The 15,008-nt window shown below is 31.3% G+C and overlaps 3 protein-coding genes across 3 annotated transcripts; all 3 read right to left on the bottom strand.

Annotated features, from left to right (window-relative positions):
• Positions 1–1,459: 1,459 nt before the first annotated feature.
• HELRODRAFT_178152 (hypothetical protein) lies at positions 1,460–7,862 on the bottom strand (the record flags this gene model as incomplete). The annotated part of the gene is made up of 9 exons (XM_009026291.1): positions 1,460–1,525; positions 2,795–2,874; positions 3,461–3,533; positions 4,154–4,334; positions 4,723–4,966; positions 5,569–5,712; positions 6,541–6,741; positions 7,062–7,109; positions 7,703–7,862. 9 exons carry the CDS (start codon positions 7,860–7,862, stop codon positions 1,460–1,462), a joined length of 1,197 nt encoding a protein of 398 aa, XP_009024539.1.
• A 650-nt stretch (positions 7,863–8,512) lies between these two features.
• On the bottom strand, positions 8,513–12,774 carry HELRODRAFT_178151 (hypothetical protein; the record flags this gene model as incomplete). Its single annotated transcript, XM_009026290.1, has 5 exons — positions 8,513–8,539; positions 8,656–8,735; positions 9,507–9,586; positions 11,425–12,137; positions 12,316–12,774. The coding sequence occupies 5 exons, from the start codon at positions 12,772–12,774 to the stop codon at positions 8,513–8,515; spliced, it is 1,359 nt and encodes a 452-aa protein (XP_009024538.1).
• A 1,456-nt stretch (positions 12,775–14,230) lies between these two features.
• On the bottom strand, positions 14,231–14,413 carry HELRODRAFT_153367 (hypothetical protein; the record flags this gene model as incomplete). The annotated part of the gene is made up of 1 exon (XM_009026289.1): positions 14,231–14,413. A coding segment is annotated over one exon (183 nt), but the record flags the coding sequence as incomplete, so codon positions are not given.
• Positions 14,414–15,008: the final 595 nt, after the last annotated feature.

Raw genomic sequence — 15,008 nt, 5'->3', positions numbered from 1 at the left:
ACTGTATGAGTGCAAAGACGCATTTACAGAAACTGTTGTATCTCGTGATTACAAACAATGGCTATTAAAAAAAACATATAAAGTCCAAGGAGAAAAGATAGCTAATATTGTATTACGACAAAAGTTTTGGGATGATGTTCAGCAAGTTGTTGGTATTTGTGCACCATTTGTAGCTGTTTTACGAATGTGTGACGGTGCTGTTCCATCTACAGGAAAATTGTACTGGAAAATTTTTTCAGCTGATCTAGAAATACAGAACAGTACACTTTCAACGATAAAAAAACAAAACATTCGTCAACTTATCAGTAACAGATGGAAAATGCTCCACACAGATCTCCATTCAGCTGGGTTTGTTTTAGATCCTGAATATCAAGCATATCAACAACATGAAAATGAAGAAGTTATGACAGGATTTCACAACATTGTTGAAAAGATGTACAGAGATGATGTGCAATCACAGGTGAGTTAATGTTTATGTGCATCTAGAAACTACTATTATTAACCTAGTGTTAAGTTTCACAGATAAATTTTTGTAATTTAAGCGGGTCTTTATTTTTAAGTCATACACCTTTAGTATTACTGTAATACTTAACTATTATTAAATTGATTGTACACTTGACAGGTAAAAGTGGTACAACAACATTCGGTTTATAGAGCTCGTCAAGGTGTATTTGGCCGACCTATGGCTATCGCTGCAGCAAAGACGATGCCTGGCCACAAGTGGTGGATGTCATTCGGTGCACAAACACCTGAATTACAAAAAATTGCTGTCAGAGTATTGTCACAGGTCACATCAGCTGGGTCTTGTGAACGTAACTGGTCAACATTTGACTTTATTCACACAAAAAAACGCAACAGACTTGCATGCAAGACGGTTGAGAAGATTGTTAATGTACATTGCAACTTACAGCTAGTAACAAAAATTGAAGATATTAACTATATTGACGAGTATATCGATTGGTCATCTGATGCTGACAGTGATGACAATGTGGACTGATTACTGACATATTAATAACTGTAAGTCTATAATGTTTTCTAAGTGCTATGAAAAATCTTCAAGAAAATACTTGATAGATGTTTATGTATATATGTACATGTGTATTTGTTTTTATATAAAAAAGTTTCAAGAAAAAAAACTCAAATTTTTTATTAAGTTGTTATTATTATAATTTTTTGTTAAGATGGTAACTGTGTCTCAATTATTTCTGGAACATCATTTGATTTAATTTATATTTTCTAAACATTGTTGCCTTAGTACCATAAAATATTATATAAAATAATTTTTTGCGGTCCTTTGTAATATTTTTGTTTAGTCATTTGCTTTTAAATATGATTTGTATTCTTTTTTTAACTTTATTTGTTTTTCTCCTTTACAATTCACTTGAACGACAAAATGTTTTTCATCTTCTCTGTCATTACATGGTACAACCAAGTCATCTCCCTCAAAATTTCAGCTTTTTTACATGTTTTGTAGTTCAATTTTGTAGTTCACCATTTCATTTTGTCTTCCATGTTGTAATATTCTCTGTGTGTGACGGATTGATTTAGAAAATAAAATAATTTAATGTTGAGCTGAGGCAGTCGCATTTCGAACTTTTATGAACTTTTTTGAACTTTATTTATCTTTGAACTTTATCGAACTTTTACGAACTTTTAAATTTTTCTTTCGAACTTCACAACTATGGATTGCTGTGGAATGAACTACAAACAGCGATTAAGATTTCTCACTCTACCTACACTTAGAGACAGACAGACGTCTCAGGGGTGACCCCATTTTAGTTTACAACTTAACAAGTGATTGGGATCATTCTGCCTGCTTTCCGCTACTGAAGAGGCCTAACGACGAACGAACATGCGGCCTCCATTTAAGCTGTCTTCTCATAATTTCAAAACGAATCAAGGAAAATTGAAATTTGCAAACAGAGTGGTGGATAATGGAATAGTTTGAGTGTTGTTGATGTTGTGATGGCTGGTGATGTTGGTTTGTTTAAGGTTCGTTTGGCATTTGAAAAAATAAAAAATTTAAAATAAATATAAGAAATCATTTTGCACATGCTACAAAGATTCACAATTCTGACACACAACATCCATAAACAACAGCAAAATTTAAATAAGAAACCACAAACTACACTAAAACTATAATCATTTCAGTGGTTGTAGAAGCCTTAGAAGCGTTAGGTAAAAATCTGGAAAACTTTATGAAAAAATTGCTTGAAAAACCAGCGCCGACTGAGGTTCAGAAGATTTCAATACTGAGTGTAGCAGGCATCCTAATAAAATTACTTGGGTGGATCCTTCTGGTTGAACACCGGATTCATCATCAAGTTAGTCTCAACAGATTTACAAGCAAACTGCTTGCACATTCGTTTTTATATCGGGCTAGCTGGGCTATCAAGGAAGCGTCATATTATCTCAGAAGAATCATGTATAGTTTTATTTTTTGTAATTGCATCCAAAACCGGTTGAGTTTTCAAGCTTTCATCTAACTCATTTGCAGGAAATTTTACAATTTTTATTTCAGAATCATCGTTCGTACGCTTCAAAAGGCTTATTGATTAAAACATAATAATTTGTCGATAATAAAAATAAATTTACAAATTTTATGTTTGTGAATAAATATATTTATAAATTAGTAATACAATTTTCATTAAATAATGGTAAACATCTATAGTTGAAATAAGAGATTTCGTAGAAGTTGAGTTGATTAATACTGATTAACATTTAGCAAATAAAAATTAATTGCATTAAAAATAAGGACGACGTTGAAGAATTGAACTTTAGCAGCAATACTGACGTCCTCGAAATCTGCCACTGTCGTCTGCACTACTGTTTTCATTTCGTTCTTTTCCGTATTGTTCATGTCAAGGAACGTTCCTTAACGACAATCATTTCAAATTGATTCAGTATACTGTTATTTTTGCATGTTCTATTTTGTAATTGAAAATTACTTGAAGTGATTTGGAACAAAATCATAACAGTGATAAGGGGTAATTAGATAATTTCAGAGTAGATTTGGTTGATTCTTTCAATTCTCCTCAAGTTATTTCTCAGATGTATGAACAACAACACGCATGAATACGTGTTGTTGTTGCACATTACACATATTGCATGTGATAGAAGCGAGGATCTTATTGCATTCAAACCTGGTCAGTACAACAGCAGGCAGGAGGACCAGGCAAACGTCTTGACCGAAGCACCACCTGGCAGCACAAACAAACCAAAAAAATATCGTCACGATATCTTTGTAAAAATGTCAATCGTCAATTCTAGTCAACCAAATTTTTATGTTTAATTATTATTTTGACATTGGCTAATAAAAGTGTTATTCGTTATTATGGATCGTCCAAAAAAGTTTAAGTTGCTGAGTGGTTGACAATTTGTTAGAAATAACGTCATTTGTTCAGCGATTATATTATTCTAAAATGATTTTGTAAACGATGAATGGAGTGGCGCAACTTACCTTTTTCATCAAACTTAACGACCAACTCTGGATCAGTTATGAATTGTCCCTCCCGCGCTTTCGTGAAGTTGTCCTGCAAATATTTTCAATTGCTCACCGGGTTCTGTTTATTCACTCATTAATAACTTAATTTGTGTAATTTTAACTTTATTTTTTAAAAATTAACACAATTTAGAGATACATACAAATTTTATAAATATAATTTTAATCTAATATATCAATCAATCAATCAAATCACTTTTTTTTCATTCAACAAATATATATATATATATAAATAAATATATATTTAACATATATTAGCGCAATATAATAAATATTCAACAACGAGCAATTGGAACCTTTCCCACTAATAAATTCATTTTTTACGACCTGCTTTCGTAAATAAGGATGGCCAGCACCTCATCTCTCACCCAGACTAAAACTGCATTACTGTGAACACCTAACTCGTTCTAGGCTAGACGCGTTTCATTCCTTATGGGACTCATCAGTAGCCCGAGTTAAAACACCAACTTAGCGCAATTACTATCTCAGTAGACAATATTGCGAAACGAGGTGCTTCTTAGATAGTTCCCAGAAACACATTTTAGTCTATAGAGCCGCACTATAACTTTGCAGAGTAACAGTAACATTCACCCGTTGATTTGTTTGTTTTCGACTCATAACTTCAAATTCATTTAATTAATTGACACTCACGTAAGTAACATCATAGAGCGAGGTGTACTTGCTGTTGGCCATCCAGAGCGAGAGGATGTAGAAGAGGCGACCCTTGTGCCCCAACTGAGGCACGTTGAAGCAGAAGACCTTGTTGGCAACTTCATACTCCACCTCTCTGTATTCCGTCGTTTCTGGGTTTGCTGTTTCCTTCTCGTACGTTCTGTTGTGGGGTTGGAAATAATTTGAAAAAATAGTAAAGCATATATTGTCTATTAAATGCTTGAAATCAATTTCAATTTAACGGATGTTTAATCGAGATAAAACTCGTTCCATTCCCGAAAGCCATGACTTCCCGAAAGCCATCAATTATTTATTTTCACATTATTATTTTCCAACCAAATAATATATGTTAACATAAACACCGTTGAAAAATTACAAAACTTTTTCAACCAATCAAACAACTTCAAATGATACGGTCATTTCAATAAAGAAGAAGAGAGTTATTAAAAGTGCTTGATATTCGAAAATAATATTACTACACCAGACAGCACAACGTAAGGTTCACAAATGTTCACAACAAAAAAAAACAGTGAAATCATTAATTGAACTTGTTTTTTGAGTCGGAGGCCTGGTAGAAAGCATATTTGATGGACAAGGTCAGCGAGTGATTCTGTGACGTCAGCTGGTTGAAGAGTTTGATGCAAAATTTTTCGTCGTCGCGCTTCGACAAAACGATGGGGAATGGCTGCGGGTGAACTTGTATCTCTATCGGCACAACTTGGATGATGTGCTTGTAGTAAATGTGGCTGCACAGCATCTCCTTTGTGCACTGGTAGTAGCAGAGCTTGTCTTCTGGCAGAAAATAATCCGAATGTAATCGTTGGTATCACTTGTAGTTTTATTTAAATTGTTATTTGTTTAACTGGGCTGAGAGATGAAATGAATGGTAGATGTAAACACTAGTGCAGTTTGGTGTTCGTATGAACATGATGTTAGCAAGAAATTATTTTCATTCAATGAAAATTTAACAGGATTATTTGCGTTTTTTATTTTTATTACAACTCTTGTTTTTTCCAACCTAGTTGTTAATGTTTTTTGCCAATATAATAATTTTACATTTTCAGCTTTTCTTCCTTTCAGTTTTATTCAATGTAAAGAGCTTTAGTTTTTACTGAAAACGGTTTTGTTTATGACATACTTATGGCGATTAAAAATTTTCACAAAATTAAATATTAATATTTATTTATATAATAGTTCTTATTTTGTATTATTTTAGCGTTTAAATCAATTCGTTGAACAAGCAGCTTAATGTTGCAGGAACATGAAGAACAACATTTCTCCATTTTATGAGTTATCTTGCCACAAACAAATATCATAGAAAATCATTGAAACGCCAAATAATAATTATGACAATAATTCTCAAATTTTGATAATGTTAATGTTCAAAGACAAACCATATGTCCTAAAAATGACACTTTTGTTTGGGAACACTTGGACACTATCCTTGCGTTCCGGAATGTTATCTTTTTTCACGAACACAACATCAAATTTATTGAGTAGCATTCCATTTATTTGCACTTGATAATTGTACAACGTGTCTTTAAATTATTAATATTTACATTCAACAGTTTTTAAAGAATTGTCAATTCACACTGATCCACAAATTATAAAAATTAGATAATTATTTTGGCTGAATACATTTTATAAACAGAATTTATAAATACTAGCTGAGTTATAATATACACTGTTTGTATGAGAAGAGAGAGTTGAATGTGAGACCAGACAGAAAAGACTGCAGTGATTGAATTGGCGGTCAATGAGGCTAGAAATATTAGAATCATGTTTTTTGTGCCTTATCCATTTTAGGAAATTGGCGATGGTTTTTCTTGGCAAAGGTTGTGGAAAGTAGGTTGCTGTCAACCGCATCATATGCGGTGATAGCCATGAGTATATGATAACCATTGAAGTGTTTGACTCAGCGCGCATTTGAACCACTGAGCCATCTCGCCGGCCAACATGCGACAACTTACGTCGTCTCCCCATTTACCGACATCAGAAGAATGAACGGCTGGGTTGGCTGGGGGTTGGCTAACCAGATGAACCTACAATAACTGCAGGATTCGAACCCAAGTTGTGAAAGTAGTAGACGGACACGCTAACCAGTTGGCCACGAGACCCCGAGAATCATGTAATTTCAGTTTTTAATAAACTTTATATTTACCAGCGGTTTCAGATTTACCAAGAACGTAGACTCACACCTCGAACTTTGAAATTTGTTTTGATAAGATTGGAAGGTTTGTAATCCTTAATCTAACATATTATTCTTCATGAGAGATGACAACATTTAAATTTTAATAGAACGACAAATCACTTTTAAATTTAAAATAACATTTCAAATCAGATATTTTGAAATTGTACGAGCTTACTGATTTTCATTGCGTCAACCATTATTACAGACTCGTGCAAGAAGAATAAGATCTGCAGAGGCATGACTGACCTAGCGATGACGCAGATTCGCTTGGAAGAGGTCGTGTCAACCTCCAACTGCAAATCAACAGACATGGACTTCAGTTCAAATTCAAAAATAATAATCGTCTTCTTTGCGAACCATGTACTAGTAGTTAAACCTGAAGAAATGAAAAACTGGAATTTATTTTTTAATGGTTAAAAATATTTAAGGACTTGAACACTTTTTCAAAGTTCCTCCGTCATTATAAAATTTAAGTGTTAAAATAGAATTGAAAAACGAATTCAAGAAAATTTGAATTGCTGTAAAAGTTATTTTAATAGATTCAAAACAATTATTATTGTAATGATATTCTGATTGACACGACATTAATTAATGATCAAAGTAAAACACAAAGAAAGCCCAAGACAATGACCATGACACAAAGACAGAAGAAATATATTTAATAATATAAATTTGATAATATACTAAATTATTCACTTGCAGGACCAGTCAGGATCTCGTTCCTCAGTTCATACTTCGAATGGGCTGTCAAATCGTATATTCATCCTCATCATTTGTTAACATTTTCATTTACACTATTTCAAAAATGATTAAACTTGAAATAACTTTAAAAACCATTTTAATATTATTTCCAGCAAGAAATGAATATATCTGCACTGGCCTTGCCTTCGAGTTGTTAAGGTTGGGGCTTAAGTTTGTTAAAAAAAGTTGGCAAACTAATTTTGCTTGTCACACAATTTCTAACAAGTTAAGCCATTAAAAGTGGTTTTGAACAAAGTTTAACTCATTTTTGTTTTGTGGGGAGATGAAAAATTTTCAGTCCAAATTTTCCAAATCTCATACAAAGATTTTGTTTAATTTTATCTTAAACCTACCAACAATTTTATTGTGCCTACGCTTCCTATATCTATATAATAAATCAATAAACCACCAGGTTAGCAAGAATTTTGTTATATGGACCAATTTTTTCTTAGTACCATTTTTACCATGTATTTTAGCATTATAAATTTTTCAAATTTTTCATGCGTGTGCGTGTTTGTTGTGTATGTGTGTGTGTTTACAAATATTAGAACAGAAACTATGAAATGTTGAGAATCAATAAAAAGAGAATTGTCAACCACAACTCCATTGTATGATCTCGCCATCTTTCGGGTTGAACGATGCAATTAGGAGTGCCGAACTTATTATGTGCTGGTTAGGGTTTATGATCATTCTCACCTTTCTGCCTCCTTCAATTGTCTGGTACAATTTTACCTTTAATAAAATTAACAAAAACATTTTCTCTGTAACTCGTTCATTAGTACATTATAAATGTTCAAACATATCTATTTCAATTGGTACTTTTTTTTATTTGACTTAATAAATTTTTCAATGACAAATTTTTTACCAAGCGATTTTTTTATAGTTTTGCTACGAAATCTGCCGAAAGAAACTTGTGTCTTTAAGTTTGAAACTTTGTTACAGAAAAGGCAAGGCAGTGAGTGCATCAGATTAAAAATGGGTTCTCTACCATTTGGAAACGTTGAAAGTCGTTCTGTCTGCTCTAGAGATATCAGAGACACACGTTCACACATTGCAAGTATGTGATAGGCTGGATCTTCCTGTAATCGAACCAGGGCACAGCGTCTCCTGACTAGGTGCCTCTATTCTCCCACCAACTTAATGGAATCCAGTTTACGGATCATTCTCCTTTAGCAAAACCATTTTTTACAGATTAATAGTAAAATGACCATGTGTTACTTTCAAGATAAGAAGCGTTGGATATCTTTAACTTAGAAGAAAAAACGTACGCGCGTGTGTTTGTTTAATTGTTTAATTTACATTGATTGAAGAATCAATGTGAATTATTCGGAGAACTTTTGAAACAGAGATTTGTTTATTTAGAAAACAAACTTTTATTTTAACTTTATAATCAAAAAATTGAAAAATTAATTGTTTTTCATTTTGTTATTTGGCTGAAAATTATTCGAAAATTATTTATTAGAAAATTGGTAAAATTCATTATAAGATATTTAAATTAAATAGAAAATAAAATAAAATTTGCTGGCATAAATAACTCGTAAAAACAAACGTTATAATTGCTGGCGTATATTTTCGTTTTGTATTTGATGATTTCGTCGTGATGTTTTTCTTCGTACTGGATGAAGCAACCTACGTATAGTTATGAAAATAAAGAAAAATTTTGTGTAATGCGGCACCCAGTATCGTGCCTAGTTAATGTAACTGAAAACTTTGCTCAACAAAAATCCAAAAATCAAATCATTTAGTGAACTGTAACTTTAACTGCACTGCAACTGACCATGCCTAAAATAAATTAAGCTTTATTTACAAACCAGAAGCCCTCTAACTAAAACAGCGCAGCTTGTAAATTGATGAAGTGAATTAATTCGAAAGATCATCAAAGAACTAAAAATTATATAGAAACTATAATTAATGTTTTGTTTGAGATTTGAGAAATAAGCTTTGAGAAAAATATAAAAATATGTAAAACAACATAACCATATATCTTGAAGCAAATGTATTAAAAAAATATTCTGGTTAGCAATTACAGAACTTAACTACTATATTTCAACTAGTTTCAATTCAATCAAAAATGATATAATTGATAAAGTGGCGCTTGAGTTGGTTGAAAATTAATTGTATACAACCTCAACATGAAGTTACACAACTCAAAATATAAAACCACGTTAATTTAATAAATTTATAAATTTTTTGTGAAAAACAAGACAAAATTCTTTGGATATGAAATCTAGTGTTCCAAATATTAGGTCAAAATAAAAGATACATGCATAAGGTAAATGTTAGGATATAGGCTATACTATTGTCTAATAGGATAAGTATAAAACAATACTATTCGAGTAAGATGATAAAAGATGTTTAAGATTTTTGGAAATCTTAATATAAATTAATAATGACACTAACCAGGGTATAATTTGTTCCATCTTTGTCCTCTCACTACAGGAAACTTACTGTTTGGGATGTCTGAATCAGATATTCGGAATCTGTTTAGTGTTTAAGAATGTGTCTGTCAGTTTTAGATGTATTGCCTATTTATTTAAAATAAGGTTCAAAAATCACTAGTGTTATGAAAAGCGTTTCGATAGCGATATGGCTTTATTGGATGATTAAAAAAATCGGTCATAGCATTTTCACCATGGTAAACCAACTTGAAAACCAAATTTTAATTTGTTCTAGAAACTTTTACTGACATGAAGTAAAGAAAAATAAAAGAATATTTCACGATCCTTAAATTTTGTTTCCATAATTTCATTTTTAAAGAACATTATATTTTGTTTTATAAGCTAAATATTCATCTATAAATGATGTTGATGTTTATTTATTTTTATGGTTGTTGGCAAACACAGATCTTGCGTCATTTTTCATTATTTTTATGTAGTTTTGTTACTTTCTTGTTTTATAAAGCAGGCTACCTAAATTTAGCGAAAAGTCGAGAATGCACTGGCCACTGGGGGCTAGGCTAACGTCAGAGTCAACAGTATGACGATGTTTGTATAGTATAGCACTGATGTAGCACAACTAATGTATATATATATATATATATATATATATATATATATATATATGTATATATATATGTATATGTATATGTTTATATGTATATATATATATATATAGTTAATAATTATATTAAGTGAATAATTATTTGTTTGTTACTACCGCCAGTGACTGTACTTTTTTTCTTTTTTGACTTTGTTTGATTATAGATAGCGCTTTTGAGAACTTTTTGATTTTAATTAGCGCTTATAAATGTATCATTAATAATAATAATAATAATAATATATATATATATATATATATATATATATTTATTTATTATTAATTTATTTCGCGTCCTGTGCATAGCTTCAAGGACGCTTGGATAAACAATGACTTTTGACGTTTCCGAAGGCCTGTATAAACAACTACAGTTTAGTTTTTTCATAGTAAAATTTAATTTAGATTTATTAAAAGTGCTTATTAATTCTTCTATGGTGCCTGGGTTGTTGTATGCCACAAATATGTCATCGACATATCGGCGTTATATTTATGGTTTAAGTTGTGGTTTGTTCTTGATGGTGTATTCTTCCAAATGTCCCATGCAGAAATTATCAGAGGACTCCAAGTAGCGAACTTATATATATATATATATATATATATATATATATATATATATATATATATATTTATATTTATATTTAGGAGACAAATTTATTTTAATAAATAATAATTATATTTAAGAGACAAATTTATTTTAACAATATATGTCTATATTTTGTTATTTATTGTTTTATGGGATTCAACCCTAGATAAGCATTTATTGCTAGGCTGACTCTTTCACTTTTTTGTGAATAAAATGGATTAAAAAAAATATGTTCATCAATTTATATTAATTTATACGTATTTTTAATTACCACTTTATTCAATAAATTACTAAAGTTAAATTATTAAAACATATTTAAAGTATTTGAGTTTTCTGAGTTTAACTTTTCATAATAATTTTCTTATTAAATTTTGAAGCATTTTTAACTTTATATTTTTTAAAATAACAAAGGTTTTATTATTGAAACCATTTATAATCTTTTTTTCATGTGAAATTCAATTGTTTTTATCTTATTTCATAATTGCGTGGTTAAATTAGACATTGTAAGTACATTAAATTTAAACGTATCTCAAAAAGAACATTTTCAAAATAGTAATTCACGAACAAATCTCAAAATAATTGAAAGAATAATAGCCAATATTCACAATATTCATAAATTTAATCACTACCACAAAAGCAATAAAAAAATTCCACCAACAGAATATCAACTTCACGAATGATGACGACGACACGCCGAACCTTTCGAAATTCCTCCTCTGCGAGTTGAATACGAGAACGTCAGAGACACCGTACATGTTGGCCGCATAGCATTCGTACACACCTTCCAGTTCGTGGTTGTGGTTGTAGGACCGGTGCTCGGCCGTGTAGCGCAAGGATCTGTGGCTCCGATTGAAGTATAACTTGTTCCCGTTCGGCAGTTTGACCGTGACTTCGACTGGAGGGTCACCGCTTACGAAGCATTTAATCAAGACGTTGTCGTCGTTGGAAATGTGTGCGTAGCCGTCGCTGCACATTGGCAGTACTGGCGTTTTGCCGATCAATTTATCATAAACACTTGTAGTTAATACTTCATTGTAAATGTCGTTGCCATAATCATTTGGAATTTTAAACGGATCCGTTTCGGCTTCGCCGTGATTTCTATCAAAATTTTGTTCTGAACTTCTCATGTTGTCAATATATTGTTGATTTTCCTTTTTACTCATCTGAACGTTTGGATTTAAATCGTTCATTATATTAGAAAAATCTCTCTTTATAACTACGTTCGGGCAGATTTTTTCTATGAGAGTTTCCATTCGAATGAATTTTTTAAAAATTTGTTCGTTGAACTCCAGGTTTGTAATATTTTCAAACTCTAAAAAGGTTACAGTTTTGTGCAGATTTGTGAATTCGAAGATTGCTTGAATATCAGGAAAGTTCATATGTGCCAAACGTAATTTTTCTAAAAATTTCAGCTGATTTAAAAATTCCAACGAATGAAGTTTTTTCATAATTTTTATATCGCTCAATTTTGTAAAAGTCTGTTTAAAATATAATTAAAAAACATGTACAATACAGTCACACAGTCAATAATTTAACAAAAAATTAATGCTCCTATTGCAATAAAGGTTTAAAATGAAATCATTAACATACTTTTAAGGTGCTTGTTAGGAATTGGTGCGATGGCGCTTCAGATATTGTTATTATTTTGAGGATATCGATCAGCGGAGTAACAAAATCAATGTCACTCCACAGCGATTTTAAAAGAGATGGTGTCTGAGATACGTCAAACTGGTCCATCTTAATCACATTCACAAACATCTGTTTTGACAGCTCGTTTTTTATTGTTGAATTTTTGAACGTAACTTTACCGACTTTCAGTCGGTCGAAAAATGATGGCTGTAGTGAACCAGCGGTAACGTTTTGAAATCGGATCTCCGTGAGGGTGGGCCGACGTTTCAGGCGAGGGATGGTGGAGTTGATGCTGGCGAACGTGCAGTTCTGAAAGGTGCAGATGATTCGATTGCACTCAAAACATGGACCTGCTTGTTGAACGATCCCCTTTATATTAACCAATATTACAATAATTCCTATCTTGAAAAAACGTTTCATTATATATATATATATATTTAAATTATTTAAATAATTTTAATAATTAATATTAAAAAAAAGTTTTTTGACTAAAACCAAGTTAGTTTATTATTGAAATAGTTGTTGTAATTGTTTTTGTTTATTTTCTTAAAATGACGCTACGTATAACAACTAAAACTCGGATAATTTCACACTATTCATGAATTAAAACAGAAATCTAAAGAAAAAACCTGAAATCTAAAGAAATTTTACTATGTGCAAATATTTTTTCGGGAAATCATCCTGTAGTCGGAATTAAATGCATGCTTCTTAATTAGTAATCCCCATTGCTTTTCTTTCTTACTGCCAAAAAATAAAATTTTTGAAAGTTTAAAACTATTTTAAACATAGAAGGATAATAATTGATTCCGACTATGATTAGCAAAAACTAAAGCCTAAAAATACAATCTTTACTGTAACTGTCCAAATATTTGAGTTGAAAAAATGCAAGTGTTCATATTTTTGCCTGAGTATTTTAGAACTTGACCTGTAAGTAAGTTGTAACATTAAAATTCAAAAAACACAAATAGCTGGCAGCTGCATTAAATCTCAAACAGAATCCTCATTGAATTCATCCTTTTTACTGGAAGCGCCATTAGCAGCGGATGTTTGTTTTTTTTTTATGGCGACTGATTCATTTAATAACAGACTCATATGCTACATGCTACACCACCAAAAAAAGTAACGATTCATGTAACATTTTTTATATTGTGATTCTCTTTTCGATATGTTTAAGATGCATCAAAAGGGAAGGCACGTGTGTGTAGATTGTAGATGCATGGATATATGACCGTGATTGTAATTACAGATGAAAGGGCAATAGCAATACGCACGCACCGTTTCATTAAATAAAAGTTTCAATTCCTAAAACAAAATTTTTTTTTAGGAATAATTAATAAATAATTTATGAAAATTAAGTTTTTTTTCTATAAAATGATAATAATAACTATATGAGATAGGTAATAATAAGTAAATGAGATAAAATTTTTTTATTTTTTTATTAGTCTTTATTATTGCAGCTCTGACATACGCAGAACCACTTACAATGTATCAGATACAGTGGCGGATCCATAGGGGGAGCGATGGGGGCGATCGCCCCCCCTACTGAAAAAAAAAATTTCTAGTCTATTTTTGTCAACTCTTTATTGCTGTTTATAAGAAAGCATGCAATGTCATCAAAAACTTTCAACTTTTAATGCCATAAAATAATAAATGTAATGATTTGGATCAAACATAGTCAATATATACATATGAGTACATATATAAATATAAAAAAATTATTTTCTTTTTTTTAATCCTATAAGTGTTTTAAAAAATGGGTTTATTTATTTTATTAGACTAGCGAGGTACCTACTACCTTGATAGGTTGACTAATAACAATTTATAAAACGAATTCTATTTTACGATTTCCTGACTTCGCAAGACGCTCAATTATATTTTCAACATTTACTAAAACGTCTCTGTGTACATTAAGTAGTGCCAATCCGACTAATCTGTCTTCTGTCATTCGTGTTCTTAGCCATGTTTTAATTCTTCGCAGAGTTGAGAAGCTACGTTCAGCACTGGCAACACTAACTGGACATGCTTTAATAATACGGAACAACTTCTGAGTGATTGGATATTGTACGGGGTCACACAAATGAAAAACAACAGAAAGATCAGTAGTCATTGATTTGACTCCTCCTCCGTCCTTGTTCATTCTAAAGCATTTGCTCTGCCACAATTCAACTTCCGATATAAATTCAAGTTGGGTACTAAGTTCAAGAATGGTACCATAGAAATTATTGATTGCTGAAACAGATTCGACAACATCTTTATGATTTAGTTTAATAATATTTTCTGGCATCAAAGAATAGATTTGGAGACATTGCAAATTTTCTTTAGAAAAACGAGTATTTATATCCAATATCAGTGCATCAAGAAGAGGGATGTAAACTGATCGCCTGTAATATTCTTCCAATGAATCAGAAGGTACATTTTCAGGGCATGTCTGTCGATGCACAAATCTTTTGTAGGTAAAAGTGCCATCTTTTTCAATTATTATTTTTTCTGCTGCTCTAAAAATTTCCAAAAACATTTCTTCGCAGTTTTCTCTCTTTTTTTGTAAAACATTTAACAGGTCTTTAATGCAATTTTCTGCATCATGTAAATTTAAACTTTTTTTTGGAAACAATTCACTGAGGCCCTTTGTTAGAGAGAATACATACACATCACAG

Source organism: Helobdella robusta (genome assembly GCF_000326865.2).
Source record: "Helobdella robusta unplaced genomic scaffold HELROscaffold_46, whole genome shotgun sequence".
NCBI classification, from domain to species: domain Eukaryota; kingdom Metazoa; phylum Annelida; class Clitellata; order Rhynchobdellida; family Glossiphoniidae; genus Helobdella; species Helobdella robusta.
Note: the sequence above shows the minus strand (reverse complement) of the source record. Positions and strands in the feature narration are given on the sequence as shown.